Source organism: Octopus bimaculoides, chromosome 12 (assembly GCF_046866305.1).
Source record: "Octopus bimaculoides isolate indiv1 chromosome 12, ASM4686630v1, whole genome shotgun sequence".
Lineage (NCBI taxonomy): Eukaryota > Metazoa > Mollusca > Cephalopoda > Octopoda > Octopodidae > Octopus > Octopus bimaculoides.
In genome coordinates this window covers 56,633,093-56,650,878 of record NC_142939.1, presented here as the reverse complement: position 1 = coordinate 56,650,878, position 17,786 = coordinate 56,633,093, and the positions used below count along the sequence as shown (strand labels likewise).

At 33.5% G+C, this 17,786-nt stretch overlaps 1 protein-coding gene across 2 annotated transcripts in view; it reads left to right on the top strand.

Annotated features, from left to right (window-relative positions):
* Window positions 1-16,705, top strand: part of LOC106870126 (arrestin domain-containing protein 3) — a 102,665-nt gene extending 85,960 nt beyond the window's left edge. For both annotated transcript variants that reach the window (XM_089361070.1, XM_089361069.1), the window contains 4 exons: window positions 5,947-6,135; window positions 12,384-12,560; window positions 12,888-12,990; window positions 15,725-16,705. In XM_089361070.1, the coding sequence (XP_089217196.1) occupies window positions 5,947-6,135; window positions 12,384-12,560; window positions 12,888-12,990; window positions 15,725-15,972 (717 nt within the window). In that variant the 3' untranslated portion in view covers window positions 15,973-16,705. The remainder of the gene's footprint in view (window positions 1-5,946; window positions 6,136-12,383; window positions 12,561-12,887; window positions 12,991-15,724) is intronic.
* The last annotated feature ends 1,081 nt before the right edge of the window (window positions 16,706-17,786 follow it).

Genomic DNA, 17,786 nt, shown 5'->3' with positions numbered 1-17,786 from the left:
AACACAGGGGTCGACCTAATCAACTTATCCCAAAACAGCTGACCTTGTGCCAAAATTTGAAACCATTATACTTAATTCATCAACCTCAAAAGGAGGAAAGGCAAAGTTGACCTCGGTGGAATTTGAACTCAGAACGTAGTGACAGGTGAAATACTACTAAGTATTTTGTTTAGCATGCTAACAATTCGTTTGTCTTTATGTTTTGAGTTCAAATTCCCCTTGTGTCTCCAGTAGAAAGGATTATTATTATCATTATTATTATTATTATTATTATTATTATTATTATTATTATTATTATTATCATTATTATTATTATTATTATTATCATTATTATTATTATTATTATTATTATTATTATTATTATTATTATTATTATTATTATTATTATTATTATTATTATTATTATTATTATTATTATTATCATTATCATTATTATTATTATTATTATTATTATTATTATTATTATTATTATTATTATTATTATTATTATTATTATTATTATTATTATTATTATTATTATTATTATTATTATCATTATCATTATTATTATTATTATTATTATCATTATTATTATTATTATTATTATTATTATTATTATTATTATTATTATTATTATTATTATTATTATTATTATTATTATTATTATTATACCAAGATGGCAAGCTGGCAGAATCGTTAGCATGCTGGGCAAAATGCTTAACACCATTTCCTCTGTCTTTATGTTTTGAGTTCAAATTCCTCTGAAGTTGACTTTGCCTTTCATCCTTTCAGGGTCGATGAATTAAGTACCAGTTACGTACTGGGGTCGATATAATCAACTTAATCCCCTCCTCCAAGTTTGAAGCTTTGTGCTTCCAGTAGAAAGGATTATTAATATTATTATTATTATTATTATTGCAAAGTATTGTGCATTTTGTAGAAATAAGATTAAGATTAAGATTAATGTAATATAAAGCTGAAAAAAAAAAAAAATTAACACCAAATATACAGTGCGTGTGTTTTTATTGGCTAAACTGGCAATATGACCATCCCCAAGTACAACAACATCTGTTTCAACACACGATTTCACATAAAAAATCTTGCAAAACAAATATGTAAACGGAATTATTATTATTATTATTATTATTATTATTATTATTATTATTATTATTATTATTGTGATTTTCTATTAATAGTTGTAGATTTGCTTTTTGAAGATTTCTAATTCAATTAATTTTAATTCAGTTATATATAGAATGTAGCATCAGTGATATAGTTCATATATAACATTGACGGATTCTACATTAGCTTCACTTAACCAAAAACCATTTTTAGCTTGTTTTACCTGTCTTTAACATTTTATGTTAAAAAAAACTCCTTATATATTTCATGATTACATGAAAATGCAAATCTCTCATTCTGTTTCTGTCTGCCTGTCTCTTTGTGTCTTTCTCTCACTAACCATATCAGAGATAGTGAGAAAACGACCAGTAACATTTGGGTGTAATGCTAGTGTAAGCATAAGTGTCTGGGTGTGTGTGGATGTGTACAAATGTTGGCTATAAAAATAATATAAAATCTATTGTATTATCTTCTGTAATAATTCAAATAATTTATCAATGGTTCATGAAATAAAAGAAAACGTTAAACTCTGAACCCAAAAGGGAGAAAGATAATTCTCTTCACTTATGACCATCTCTTCAGGTTAATATCACATGACCTTAGGCTCAGGAATGGCTGTGATGGCTGTGTGCTCAGAAGTTTGCTTCCCAACCACATGACTCTAGGTTTTTGTTGATTCTACCTCTATTGGAACTTTCAACTATATATATATATATATATATATATATATATATAGTAAAGTTTATTTGCCAACAGAATGTGGCAGTCCTATAAAGGATGAATTTGCTGTTGTTTAAGCCCCAGGAAATCTTTTGCAGCTGGCTATTGACCTACAGTCTGTGTCTATAGTGTTTGCAAGGGAGGTCATTGCTTCCATCTCCAGCCTTATGTGATACTCACAGACTATGGTTTCTGGGTGGTGACCCGTTTTCAATGTGAGACAATCACTGGCTGTTGATGAAAGCTTTCTCCACTAGCAAACACTATATATTCTTTATGCGACACACAGTCGCTGATCTTGTATAGAGAGAAACGACTTGTTTTAAATCTCTGAGCGATAGATATACAGTAACAGTACTGAATAGTAAAGTTTATTTGCCAACAGAATGTTGTTGGCACTCTGTCGCTTACGATGTTGAGGGTTCCAGTTGATCCGATCAACGGAACCCTCATTTTTGTTGTTGGCACTCCGTCGCTTATGATGTTGAGGGTTCCAGTTGATCCGATCAATGGAACAGCCTGCTCGTGAAATTAATGTGCAAGTGGCTAAGCACTCCACAGACATGTGTACCCTTAACGTAGTTCTCGGGGATATTCAGCATGACATAGTGTGACAAGGCTGACACTTTGAAATACAGGTACAACAGAAACAGGAAGTAAGAGTGAGAGAAAGTTGTGGTGAAAGAGTACAGCAGGGTTCGCCACCATACCCTGCCGGAGCCTCGTGGAGCTTTAGGTGTTTTCGCTCAATAAACACTCACAACGCCCAGTCTGGGAATCGAAACCGCGATCCTATGACCGTGAGTCTGCTGCTCTAACCACTTGGCCATTGCGCCTGCCAACAGAATGAGGCGGTCCTATAAAGGACAATGTATATATATATATATGTGTGTGTGCATGCATGAGTGGGTATGTGTGCATGTGTTACTGTCTTCTTGCCTTGACATCACGTGATTGTTGTAAATAAGTGTCACTGTCATGCAAGTGGCATCCTTCCTTACCAAACTTATGTGAAAAATATGACTGGTTTTTGTGAAATATTTCTTCAGCCTGAAACAGGTGAAGATTGGTGATAAGAAATGCATCCAGCCGTGAGAAACCATTAGCAAAATAGCCATGGATGTTATTATTTTTTAAAATTTGTTATTCAAGCTTTGTATTGACAGCAAAAAAAAAAAAAAAGATATAAACAAACAACTGAACTGAACTGAAATGAAATAATCTTGGTTGGCAAACAACCTAGACTGAGTTTTGTTACTGAAAACTATAATGATTGTGGTGGGGGTGGTGGTGATGGTGGTAGAAGTGGCAGTGGTAAAGAGATAGTGAAAAGTGTAGTTTTTTTTTGTTTTTGTTTTATTGAACTAAATTTTTTATTGCCTATCACTTAACACATGCATATTATTGCAATTATTTATTGTCTTCCCTCTTGAAAATTGATGTTTGTTTATAAAATATGGATGACAAAGATGTAAGCTATCAGAAAAAAGAATGAGATGGTATCAGCAATGGCATTTAAAGAGAAGCAGAGGGTTAAATCACTAGAACAAGCATGAGAGCATCAACACAGAATGGAAAATATGAATCAAAGAGTATAGAGTGAGTATTTACAACAGATAAGAGATCATGTTCAAGATAGAATAGAAAAGGAAAATGGGAGAGAACACTACCCCCCCCCCCCCCCAAAAAAAAAAAACTGTAAAGTTATGGTTGGAAGTTTCAACATTAGTGACATGAATATTCTTGGTAGCCATTGTGAAGGTCTTAGATTTATAAATGAACCAGTGAACTGCTGAGAGAATGGGAAAATCACCTTCCCTCAATTCCAGCCTTATCCAGAAGAACTAAAAGGTGTTTTTAAATGAAAATAATGCAGAATATACAATTTATAATGGAACACTAATTGTTATGATTCTATATAAACTTGCAACCATCTAAAAAATTGTCAAGTTGCCCATCCTGCTCAAAAAGTCCCTGAATAAGGTTTGTTTAAGGACGTTGAATGAAACACCCATGTTTCCAAAGGTGAATTATTTAAACCCCAAAGAATTCCTCTCAACACATGGCTATGATGTTCCCCCACTACTTCTACTCCTGATCAGAGATGCACGTATCATCAACCACCAAGGGACATGCTCAACTGGTTCAGGTCAAACAACTGAGAAGCAAATCTGTGGTATTGAGCAGAATATTTGCTGTAGGCCATCTTTTACACAAAGACAAAATATGTACATGATAAGACTTCCAATTTGTTAAGGTCAGAAGCCATGAGAGCCACTGCCTGGTACTGCATCAGGGCATTGGTACTGCATCAGGGTATTGGTACTGCATCAGGGTCCTGGATCAGGGCATTTATTATTATTATTATTATTATTATCATTATTATTACTGCTAATGTTATAAAATTGATTTTCTAACACTGCGTCATAATACTTTTTTTTGTTCTATTATTCACTGGATGACCTTCATTGCATTTGTGACATTTTGCTTTCGTGGAATCATTTTCCATGGGACAGTGTTAGAGTGGGGTGGGGTGGGGGTGGGCGGGTGGTTGGATGAGCAGCGATTACATTTGTCATCGTAAATTAATTGTGATGGATCTTGTGAGGGAAATTGCCTTGTTGTCGACTATCATGAGGGAATCGTCTGAAAGCTCGGTAGATTAGTGTTTAACAATCCGCTCGCAATTATAGAAACTTACTCTAATAAGGCCTCGCGTCTAGATTGCTATCCATTTCCCTTCTCCTCTTCCCCTTCATCCTCCTCCCCATAATCAACATGAAAGTGGTGGTAGTGGTGGTGGTGGTGATGATGATGATGGCGGTGATGATTGTAGTAATAGGATATTGGTGACGGTGATGATGATGATGATGATGTTGGTGGTGGTAGTGACAATGATGATGATGATGATGATGATGATGATGATGATGATGATGACAACAATGGTAATGATAATGATGATGACAATGATGATGATGATGATAATGATGGTTGTGGTGGTGATGGTTGTGGTGGTGGTGATGGTAGTGGCAATGGTAGTAGGATGATGATGATGATAATAAGGGGGATGAATGCGACAGTGACGATTATGATGCCACTGTTGGCAATGGGGATTAAGATGATACCTCAGCCATTGCAAAAAAAAAACCCAAAACAAAACAAAACAAAAAAGCAACAAAAAAAAAACCAACAAAAACAAACAAACAACACCGCAATACTACTACACCACAAACAACTATTAATGTACTTTAGAAAAACTGTTTATTCTGCATTGGGATCTGAGCCAAATATTTGACATTTCCCGTGTTACTTCACCGGACTTTGTTGACAACAGACACATACAGATGGATAAACTCACACACACACGCACACACATTCATACACACACACACACACATGCACAGAGCTAGAGGGAAAGAAAGACCCATGTTCATAGACACATGCATCTTCATATTTCCATCAGTGTATTTACTTCCATGCACTTACACACTGGAGTTACTACACATATACCCATGTATGTTGGCACTCCGTCGCTTACGACGCCGAGAGTTCCAGTTGATCCGATCAACGGAACAGCCTGCTCGTGAAATTAACGTGCAAGTGACTGAGCACTCCACAGACACGTGTACCCTTAACGTAGTTCTCGGGGAGATTCAGTGTGACACAGTGTGACAAGGCTGACCCTTTCGAATTACAGGCACAACAGAAACAGGAAGTAAGAGTGAGAGAAAGTTGTGGTGAAAGAGTACAGCAGGGTTCGCCACCATCCCCTGTCGGAGCCTCGTGGAGCTTTAGGTGTTTTTCGCTCAATAAACACTCACAACGCTCGGTCTGGGAATGGAAACCGCGATCCTATGACCGCGAGTCCGCTGCCCTAACCACTGAGCCATTGCGCCTCGACACTCAGAATGTAAGGATAGATGAAATGCATTTTTCCCAGTATGCTAATGAGTCTACTAGCTCACCGCCTTAAGATACAATTTCATATTAAATAATAATTTGACTAATACTTTTACTTCTTATTCTTTGGTATTGTCCTTACTCCTGTTAATATCTTACTCTCTTCTTTGCTGCCAGGTGTTTTCCCATTAATTAATTAGTATTTTGATGCCTTTCTACTTGCAGGTGTACTCACCAATTGAGGATTATACTGAGAAGAGCCTTGGTAATGGCTGTTGTCAAACAGGCCATGTTTCTTGTTCCCTAATGCTTAAGAAACAGATTTTTGTACCCGGTGAGAATATAATTGCAACTATAACTCTCCAAAATATATCCTTCCGGAAATGTGGATCATGTAATATGCAGTTGAAACAGGTGAGATTTTCATTTAATTTTGCTGCTGCTTTGAGTGGAATTCTACGCAATATATTTTTGTGTACACTTACATTTTTTTATAAGCATAAACATACATGAGGGGGTGCTAAAAAGTTCCTGGTTTTAAGGGTACTGCAAAAGGCCTGGTTAAAGACCCAACCTTCTGAGTTCTTTTACAGGGCTTAGAAAGATTGAAGGACCACTGCAATATGTGTATGAATCTGAGAAGGGAATATGCTAAATAAAATCATATTTAACTGATCCTTCTGTATTTTCTTTTACCCAAGTCCTGGGGTTGATTTGTTCAACTAAAGGTGGTGCTCCAGCATGGCTACAGTCAAAATGACTGAAACAAGTAAAAGAATAAAAGAATATATATATATATTTATATTATAGTGGGGTAGGCTGGTTTATAGGGTAACCCTAGGTTTCTCATACATAAGGGTTTAGCTTTATAGTGTACCTTCAAACCCCAAACAAGAGTGTTCGGGGTCTGAAGATATGCCATAAGGCTAAACCCTTTATTTGCGAGAAACTCAGAGTAACCCCATAACTGGCCTAGCCCACTATAACATTTACTGCTCTACATCTTAGAGTGTGCTTCTAAGACGAATTTATGTATTTCTACAAACGATATATATACATATATCACTGGAAAAAGATATATGTATTTGCATTGGGATATCTTTCGCATCGAAGGTCGGCGATTGTCGTACGCTGAGGACGGGTAAATACCCAGAAACTCGAGTCCGTACGTATCGCAGATCAAGATGGGAAGGATGACTTCCCTTTGCAAATACAGACAGGACACAGATGTGTGTCAATAACCAGCTGGAGGAGATGTTCTCCTGGGGCTAAAAGCAACAGTAACATCCACCCTTAGGGGTCAGCCAGATTTAAGTGGCAAATATACTTCACCTTGTCGTGCAGTTACTGTTAATACCTCGTTCATAGATTTAACATTGCTTATATATATATATATATATATATATATATATATATATATATATATATATATATATATGTGTGTAAATATACAAAGTCCACCCAAAAATGTATACACACTTCAAGAAAGGAAAAATCTGTGTAAGTATTTAACTTGTATAAGTGCCTCTATAAATATAAATACCTCTTTCAATGTTTTATCAAATTGCAATAACACTGAACTGAAATATTTATATAAATTTTTTCTTTCTTGAAGTGTGTATACATCTTTTTGGGCAGATGCTGTATATATATATATATATATATATATATATATATATATATATATATATTTATATATATACACAGGCTCTAAGACAAATGCTCCTTCCCACCAGCACCACCACCAACACCAATTTCATTGTCAACACATTTCTGTTTGTCTCTATTGTGTATGGTACCATTGATTTCAGATTTTTAAAGGTCGAATGAAGAAGTTAAGAAGGAAATCTTTTAACTCTTTTTTGACAAGCAAAATTAGACAATTTTTTTTTCTTTATTTAATGCCGAGTATATTGATTTTTTTTTAAAAGATTTTAATTGTTATTTTTTTTATTATTACAAGGTTTCTGATATTCTGTTTTTGATATTAACTGACACTCTAATGAAATTTATTTTTATTCCAAATTTTTGTATTTAATTCAATATTTTCATTTCCATTTGTTTTAATGAAACAAATGACATAGAAATAACCCCAAAATAACCAGCATGATATCTTATAACTGAACAAGTTTCAAATGAAGAATGGCAGACGATGTAACTGGAGAACTTCTATTAGGTGTTATCTCCCCTTACTCATTTCTTATCCCTTTCTATCTATCCACCCACCTCCTTCTGTCTATCTGTCTGTCTCTCTTCTCTCCCTCTCTCTTTATTTATCACATGCATTCTCTACATCTCTCTTATGCATGTAGAGGTTCTTTCTCTCTTTCGCCCTCACACTCACACGTATACATACATGCATGTAACTCATCATCTCACCTTTTTCTCTCTTTCTCACACATATTCTCTTACTCTGTTTCTATTATTCTCATGCATACACACACACACACACACACACACACACACACACACACACACACACATATTTTCCTCCTTTTTTTCTCATTTTCTCATGTACATACCTTCTTCTTTGTCTCTCTCATATACACATATATACAACAATACAATCCCCTCTTTCTTTCTTTCTTTCTTTCTTTCTTTCTTTCTTTCTTTCTTTCTTTCTTTTTTCTCTCTTTCTTTCTTTCTTTCTTTCTTTCTTTCTTTCTTTCCTCCTTTTTTCTCTTTCTTTTTCTTTCTTCCTTCCCCCTCTCTCTTTTCTTTCTTTCCTTTTCTCTCTCTCTTCCTCCCCCTCTTTTTCTTTCTTTCTCCACCCCCACCCCCACCTTGACTCGATTCCTCTTTGATTCAATTAGAGGAATTACATTTTATTGTTATTACTCTTTTCATTGATGTTAGGAAATTAGAACATTTTAACGTATCTAAGGACTTCTTTTATTAGATTTAACAGAATGAGCTAAATAAAAACAAACAAAAAAAAAAGACAGCAACAAAATGGAAGAAATAAAATCTGTTTAACACAATTAAAGCCTTAATATGCAATGTCATATTGATATCGCTATTCACAGATTGAATATATTTTATACAAATATGTAGGAGTTGGCATGACTGAGTGGCAAGAGGTTTGCTCCCCAACCACATGGTTCTGAGTTCAATCCCATTGTATGAAATCTTGTAGAAGAGTCTTCTTTTATAAACCATGTGCCATCCACAGACTTTGAGTGGATTTGGTTGACAGAAACTGAAAGAGGCGGGAAGCTGGCAGAAACGTTAGCACACCGGTAAAATTACTTCTAAAATTTAAGAATATGTATTTAGAAGTAATTATGTAATATTATTTCCTCATGGCAAAGATCACATTTAAAATTACCAATATCGTACGATGATGCATTACTAATAATGGACCACTTTATATCATAGTTAATGTTTTTGTCTTTTAAATCCCAAATGCATTGACTAAGATTTGTAGAATTGTATTTTCTTCTATACTTAAATGAAAGAATTATTTTGCTATCTAGATTTTCAAACTGTAGCAGACGAAACTATGTAATAAACCATATGATCTCCTGTTATGGCCTTGTATTGATTCTTTAAACATAGATTTCCTAAAGGATAGATAATTTTGCTTTTGAAGTTACAAATGCATTTATTCACTTGTATGTGGTACCCATGGTCAAAGGAATTAGTATTAATCCTCCTCTCAGAACTAGGTGTTAAGACAGGATTATTAGCAGAATTATAATCAATAATATTACTAAGTGTTATCTTAAAGGTATTATCAATTTCACAGTTGGAATTAATTTGCCCTAAGTATCAAAATCTAGTCCAGGAAAATTATCATTAGCGTTAAATTCACAATTCACAGGTGTTTACTAATTTTGAGTTGAGATACTGTCTAATTCCACTTTTGTTATGAGCTGTTATAATTTAAGCCAAATATCTGATGGTTGAATAGGAAACACACACATGCATATGCGTGTGCACACACACACACACAAACATCATTAAAGAAATGATTTTTTAAAAAAGTTATTAATTATTAAAAAAAAAAAATCTTTTTGAAAAACACAAACATCTTTGAAAGATGATTCTGCATCATGGAATCTTCTCTCTAAAAGATTTGTGACATTCTATTTTCCAGAATACTTTTTTAAATAGTCAGTAATTTTGAAGAAAATCTTTCTTTAAATACTGCGAAAATTGTAAATTGTGAATATTGTAAAAATAAGTACTAGTGTTGATTTGTTCTCTGTGGTAAGTAGCTTGCTTTCAACCACATGGTCCCAGGTTCAGTCCCACTGCATGGCACATTGGGCAAGTATCTTCAGCTATTGCCTCAGGCTGACCAAAGCTTTGTGAGTGGATTTGGTAGATGGAAACTGCAAGAAATCTGTCGTATATATATATATATATATATATATATATATATATATATATATGTATATATCTATGTGTGTATGTCTTTGCATCTGTGTTTGTCCTTCACCACTGATTGACAACTGGTGTTGGTGTGTTTACATCCTTGTAACTTAGCGGTTCAGCACAAGGGACTGATAGAATAAGTAGTAGGCCTAAAATAAAGTAATTTCTGGGGTCGACTTCTTCAACTAAGACCCTTCAAGGCAGTGCTCCAGCTTGACTGTGGTCAAGATGATCAAAACAATTAAAAGATAAAAGATTATTCTTTTGAATTTTCAAATATTCTGCAAAGTACGAGGGGTTGCTGTAATGTTCCTGGCTTTAAGGGTATCACAAAAAGCCTGGTTGGAGGCCCAACTTTCCTAGTTCTTTTACAGGGCTTAGAAAAACTGAAGGACTGCTGCAATAAGTATGTGAATCTGAGAGGAGGAATATGTTGAATAAAATTGTAATTAACATCTTCCTGTATTTTCTCTTACCCAAAGCCAGGAACTTTTCAGCACCCCCTCGTATATGTCATTAGCATGCATTCAGAGATGGAATCCAACTTAAACCATAATTAGCACCAAGTTCCATTTAGTCAAATCAATACACCTTAGGTAATCTTTTGTTATTTCAACCAATGACGAAAGAAGCTTATGAATTCACGCACTAAAAAAAAACAAAAACAACAGAAGTGTCCTGTTTCTCCTTCAGTTTGTTTATATATATACGAAACCAAACGGAAGATTATTTTTTTCATGTCTTCATCTGAATGGATTCTAGAGATATGAACATTATTGAAAGGTTTTTGCAGCTGTAATAGTCCAAGTTTTCTATATAGCATTGGTCTTCTTAAGAATTGTATTCATTCATTTGGACAATTTCTATCTCTGTTCACACACTCAAACTTTGCTAATATTTTATGCTCTTTCCTTTCTTTATTGTTAATAAACTTGTTACGTATTGACTCCTTTATCCATTTACTTTAGTCTACATTAAGAAAAATGGTTTTAGGAATAATTGTTCTTATGTGACCTTTGGTGTTCAGCTGATGCTTTAATCTGGCTTGCAAAGCCAAACAAGTTTGACATCCCTGTATAAAAGCTCTCTCTCTCTCTCTCTCTCTCTCTCTCTCACACACACACACTCACACATACAAACACAAACACACACTCACACAGATGCACACAGACTCTCACGCGTATGTACGCAAGTGTGTGTCCATATAAAATGTCAGTGAACACAACTAATATTACAGTTGAAACTAAAATTCCCATTTGTGTATAACACAAACATATATTCACCATTAGAAGATTATGAAGCTGTGGATCTGCATAAGATAAAGTCTCTTCATAGATTTCTTGTGTTAAACTCACAGTACATATTGTGCTTATGAGTCACTGCAGTGACAATGTTGGTCTCAGTCTCATATACATTGTGTTTTTAAGATTCTATCTCAGACAATTCTGCAGCCTTATGCTTGCCTTCAAGTGGCATATATACATTTAGTATGATACACAGATGATGATTTTAGTTTAATTGTGTTTCATTTGCGTATACTGAGTTTTCCTACAGCCTAGCAAGCTTCTGTGATATCAGTAAATGTTTTATTCAATATTTTCTACATATATCAAGGCACAAATTTCATTTGAGTAGGTGACGTTCAGGTGTATAGCATTGAAAAGCATCAAAAGAGTCAAAATACATCCGTTATTCTTGTTAGTTACTGTAATAATGGCATTTGTCTTGCTTCAATATATTTTGTGTTTTTAACATATGTCTAGGAAGAGGTTTTATCAATTCCACAACTTCATGCCTTTTGACAGTTTCTATACATTTAGTATGTGAAGGCACATGACTTACTGGTTATGGTATTTGGCTCATGATCATAAGGTTGTGAGTTCGATTCCTGGGGGTGCAATTTGTCCTTGAGCAAGATACTTTATTTCACCATGTTCCAGTTAACTCAGCTGGCAAAAATGAGTAGTACCTCTATTTCAAAGGACCAGCCTTGTCCCAATCTGTCTCATGCTGAATCTCCCTGAGAACAACGTTAAGTGTACACGTGTTCGTGGATTGCTCAGACGATTGCACGTTAATTTCACGAGCAGGCTGTTCCGTTGATCGGATCAACTGGAACCCTCGACGTCGTAAGCGACGGAGTGCCAACAATCCTTGCATGTTGTCCCTTGTACGGCTACACATTCCATTCCACATATCTTCATATTTCATCTCAAATATCTCTGAAGATCTTCACATCCATCCATGCAGATCTCTAAATTTCATCCTTTGTATTTTTACAGATTGTCCGATGTAGTGATTCCTGTCCAGTTGTTGTAATTGTGGCAAGTTCCAAGTTGTGTGAATCAATCCGGCCTGGACAGAGCTGTCATTGGCAAGGATATGAATTTACTGTGCCTCCAACATGTCCATCCCGACTGGATATGTGCAAAATTATCAGCATCAAATATTGTGTGGCGGTAATTACTTCAACTTTTCTTTCTTTTTGATTTATTGCTGTTGTTGTTCTTGTTGTTTTTCTGTAGGCCAGGTCAGCTTTCAGTAAACAAAACCTATAAGCAAATGGGTTCCAGATATGACCATCCCATCTATTCTGCATCTGCTGAACTATACTAATCTCTTTACCCTCTTGGAACTCCCAGGCTGATTGATCAACCCAAGTGATACAAGCTGAAAGGACTTCGACGCTCATCCATCATTCTGATGGAACAAATTTTGTGATTGGTTGGTTTTGAACCAAATGTCTTGCAAAAGATTCCTTGAAGAATATTTCCTTACTGTTTCAGATTGATACAGCATTTGATGATTTCAACCTTTATGCTGCTGTTCCAATTGTTATAGCAACCATTCCTGAAACAGGTACAGAAGTTGCAAAATGGTCTTACAGAGGTAACAAAAACAGTTTTATATTCTTCCTGTCTACCATTTTTGTTTCCCAGTTTTTCATTTTATCAATCCATTCATCTTCTCCTGGGATGCTTTCTGGAGAAGAGTCTTGAGGCACCTCTTCCTTCAGAAGCAACCACCATTAAACTTTCTGGCCAGATTCCCAAGTATGACCAACTGAAATGATTGATATTATCCAACCATTTCATTCTTGTCTGCCAGCTGGTAATTGATGCGACAGTGCACCCTCAATATACAATATATATTGCTACCAGATATATATATATTATATGTAATATATAATACATATATTATATGATATATATTATAATATATGGCGTTAGGAAGGGCATCCAGCTGTAGAAACTCTGCCAAATCGGACTGGAGCCTGGTGTTGCCATCCGGTTTCACCAGTCCTCAGTCAAATCGTCCAACCCATGCTAGCATGGAAAGCGGACGTTAAACGATGATGATGATGATGATGATGATATATATATATATATATATATATATATATATATCAAGGGTAATGCCAGCACCCTTAATTATAATTATATATTTATTAATTATATACTTAAATACTAATTTTACTGGTGTGGTGATTTTTATACTCTGTCCATTGGTATAATCATTTCTATGTACATATATATATATATATTTACACACAGGTGCAGGAGCAGCTGTGTAGTAAGTAGCTTGTGTACCAATCACATGCTTCTGGGTTCAGTCCTATTGCATGGCACCTTGGGCAAGCGTCTTCTACTATAGCCTCGGGCCTACTAATGCCTTGTGAGTGGATTTGGTAGACGGAAACTGAAAGAATGAAAGAAGCCCATATATATATATATATATATGTGTGTGTGTGTGTGTGTGTGTGTATGTATATGTTTGTGTGTCTGTGTTTGTCCCTGGCAACATCACTTGACAACCGACGCTGGTGTGTTTATGTCCCCGTAACTTAGTGGTTCGGCAAAAGAGACTTATAGAATAAGTACTAGGCTTACAAAGAATAAGTCCTGGGGTCAGTTTGTTCAACTAAAGGTGATGCTCCAGCATGGCTGCAGTCAAATGACCGAAACGAATAAAAGAATAAAAGAACATATATATACATATACATATATATATATGGAGAGGGAGAGAGAGAGAAAGGGAGGAAGAGAGAGAGGGGAGAGTGAGAGAGAAAGTGAGAGTAATATGAGTATATTCAATTACTTAATATGGAAATGTATTTATTGAACAGTTATAGTACAAATGATGTAAGTCAGGAACAGTCAACATAGCCTGGCAACTGTCGCCAACCATAGATTTCACAGCAACTACAAGTATGTGATTAATAAGTCTACTAAAGACACAAACAACATCATTGTTGAATGAAGAATATTCGATGTTATAAAAACAAATTAAAGTTCAACTTTTGAAGTGTAATAGTGTAACATAAATAATATAATCTTTTGTTTTCAATATCTCATTATTTTCTGGCATTTATAATAATAATAATAATTTCTATTTGATGTTGTATTTTGAAATGATATTGATTTGTGACATAATATTAGTTACTAGTATATATATATATATACTGTTGTGTCTGGGGAGAGTCATTTTCTTATCGTGCCTTAAAATTTAACACACTCACCGTTAAAATTTCCACTTATTAATTTTATTTTCCTAAAATATGCTTCAACACACGAAATCACATAAAAAAATCTTGCAAACCAAATCCAAAAACGAAATATATATATATAGACAATATCAAAAATAAGGATTACTCCAAAGTAGGAATAGCATTACCTTTAATTCTGTAATTATATACTGCCTTTTAAGACCCACATATGTTTCAAAAGGCAGTATATAATTATAGAATTACAGGTAATTCTTATTTCTAATATTGTCAATATTTAAACTCCAGGAAACCCGTATCGTTAAGGAAATAAATTCAGAATCATCTAACGGAATATTAATATAATTTCTTATCTTATAAAAACTTTATTGGATTCATATGATAACTGTTGAATAACATATTTTGAATACCTAAATGAGAGGAAACTGGTAATCATTTTGGAGTAATCCCATACTTTTTTACTAATATATATATATATATATATATATATATATACATATACACACATACATATATATTTGATGATTGCTTCATCCTGACAGATGATAGCTGTCCCATATATATATATATATTTATATACAATTGTCACTAATTGTGACTGATGTTGCAGAGTATCATCTACATTGTTAGAAATAAGAGTTAAAAAACCTTTTTGCATCTATATGGGATTTGAACTCTTATTTTTTGCAATGTAGATCTACCCTGCACTGCCAACCACAATTATTGACAATTGAATTTTTTCCTTTTCGTTTTATATTACGTATCCTGCATTCATTATTTTGTATATATATATATATATATATATATATATATATATTCTTTTCTGTGCATTGCTCTTACTTCTTACTACAAATCTCCTCTTATAGATGTAATAATCCATTCTTTTACTATTACCGTCTCCAATGAAGGGATACATTGGATTTTCCCTGAAACAGCTGTAAGACTTTATCCATAAAATATAATTCTAACTTTGCCATTGGTCTCTTTATCCTTTTCTTTCTTTATACATACATACATATATATATATATATATATATATATATATATATATATATATATATATATATATATATATATATGTATTAAACCCCCTAAACTGATTTCTGTTTTCTTTAACAGGAAGCCAGAGCTCAAAAAAGGGTGCTTATCAAGAGGCAGCGGAACTTCCCCACACAGAGTTTGCGCCGAAATACAAGGTCTATGATTACCTCCCGGGACAAACCAATCGAGACACGACTATGCTTATTGATCTGCCTCATAGTCCAGGTCAGTCTAAAAGACATCACAGGAAATCAAATTTGGACAATTCTGTAATATGCAATGATGATGATAAAGAGGAAACATCGTTAAAGGCTGCTAAAACATAATGGAATCCTTTCAGTTGGGGGTTTCTGAATTAATTCCATTTAAATCTTATTCCGAAAAATCAACCATTGAAGAGAAGAGAGAAAAATAAAACTGATTTGTGTTCATTTATTTTTATAATCGAAAGTCATCTGTTCAAACATAACTACTCAAATAATTTCAATAACTCAATGAAAATACATATAAATTGATTGAATGTTAAAGATTGAAGAGAATATAACATTTTTAAAAACATTTTCATTCAGTTTCCATCAAAAATAAACTAATGTATGAAGTAAGAAACAAAAACTTCAGCAAAAATTATAAGAAAAAAACTACATAACAGTTGTCTGTAGGCCACTTCTAAAAATTTGGAATGGTTAATGACCCACACTGGAACATAATGCCTATAAATGATAGCATGCAACACTGACAAGACAGAAATTGCTTACAAGCTGGCATTTAATAAAGAATTGTCGAAACATAATAATGAAATTAGATGACAGATTTTGCCTATGTCTGGCACACAAATTAGAAATTTCCTCAACATCCATTGTACAAAACAGGAATTGCATGCAGTATGTACACAAGACTGAAATTGCCTTTAACTGGAATAAAATGGAGAAACTGCTACACATGGGGAAGAAAATTACCTCAAAATATTGCTATAAAGCTGAAAAATGGCCATGGAAATTAATGAGAAGACTGATATATTTAAGGCTGTACTATGAGATTAAAACATTCTTATTAAGGATATTATGACTCTTATACTTCTATTTAATCAGTTAGATTTTCACTTCAACAACTTAGAAACCTTTATTTAGATATGAAGTCTTATCCATGTTAAGAGTATCCTGGCAATCTTTCAAGCCTCTTCAAATGGTTAGGTTGTATGTGTGGTATATTCTTCAACATTTTGAATGAGAGTTTATCCATACAAACATTGTATTTTTTGGTTTATGACTTTATCCACTGCTCCATGGCAAAAGAGATTATATGTATTTCTGTTATATATATATATATATATATATATATATATATATATATATATATATATATATATATATGTATGTATGTATGTATGTATGTATGTATGTATGTATGTATGTATATGCTCCCAGACTGAGTTGACCGAAATGAGATAACCTGAATATATTATAGAAATTAGTTTTGTCTTTTCTACATTATCAAATTCCTTCCTCTCTGTGTATGGGGAAAGTAGTACATTAAAATAAGTACCAGTAATATTTAGAGGTTGAATCACTTGAAAATATCCTCCTTCTCCACCACCACCACCATCACCACCACCACTACTACCATCACACCAATACCTGCCAACAAAAATTGGTCTTGTGCCAAATCAAATGCCCAATGTATTGAATTATATATCTATTATATTATATACCTATGTATATTACATATATATATGTATATATGTATTTAACACTTTATATAGCTATATAAACATGTAATATATCTATTACATTATCTATTGCTATATATAATTTATCATATATTTATTTTATTATCAAACTCTATTTATATGTTATATATCTATTATATTATATAGCTATTGCATTATATAGTCATATATAACATGTAATGCATTTATTATATGGCATTATATTTTATCATTATTACTATTATTGCATTACAAACTATTATATCTCATATCATATAGGTATTATATAATATACTATAATAATATATCTTTATTACACTGTAATCTCTGTTATATTGTGTCTCTATTGTACACACACACACACACACACACACACACACACACACACACACATATATATATATATATATATATATATATATATATATAAATATA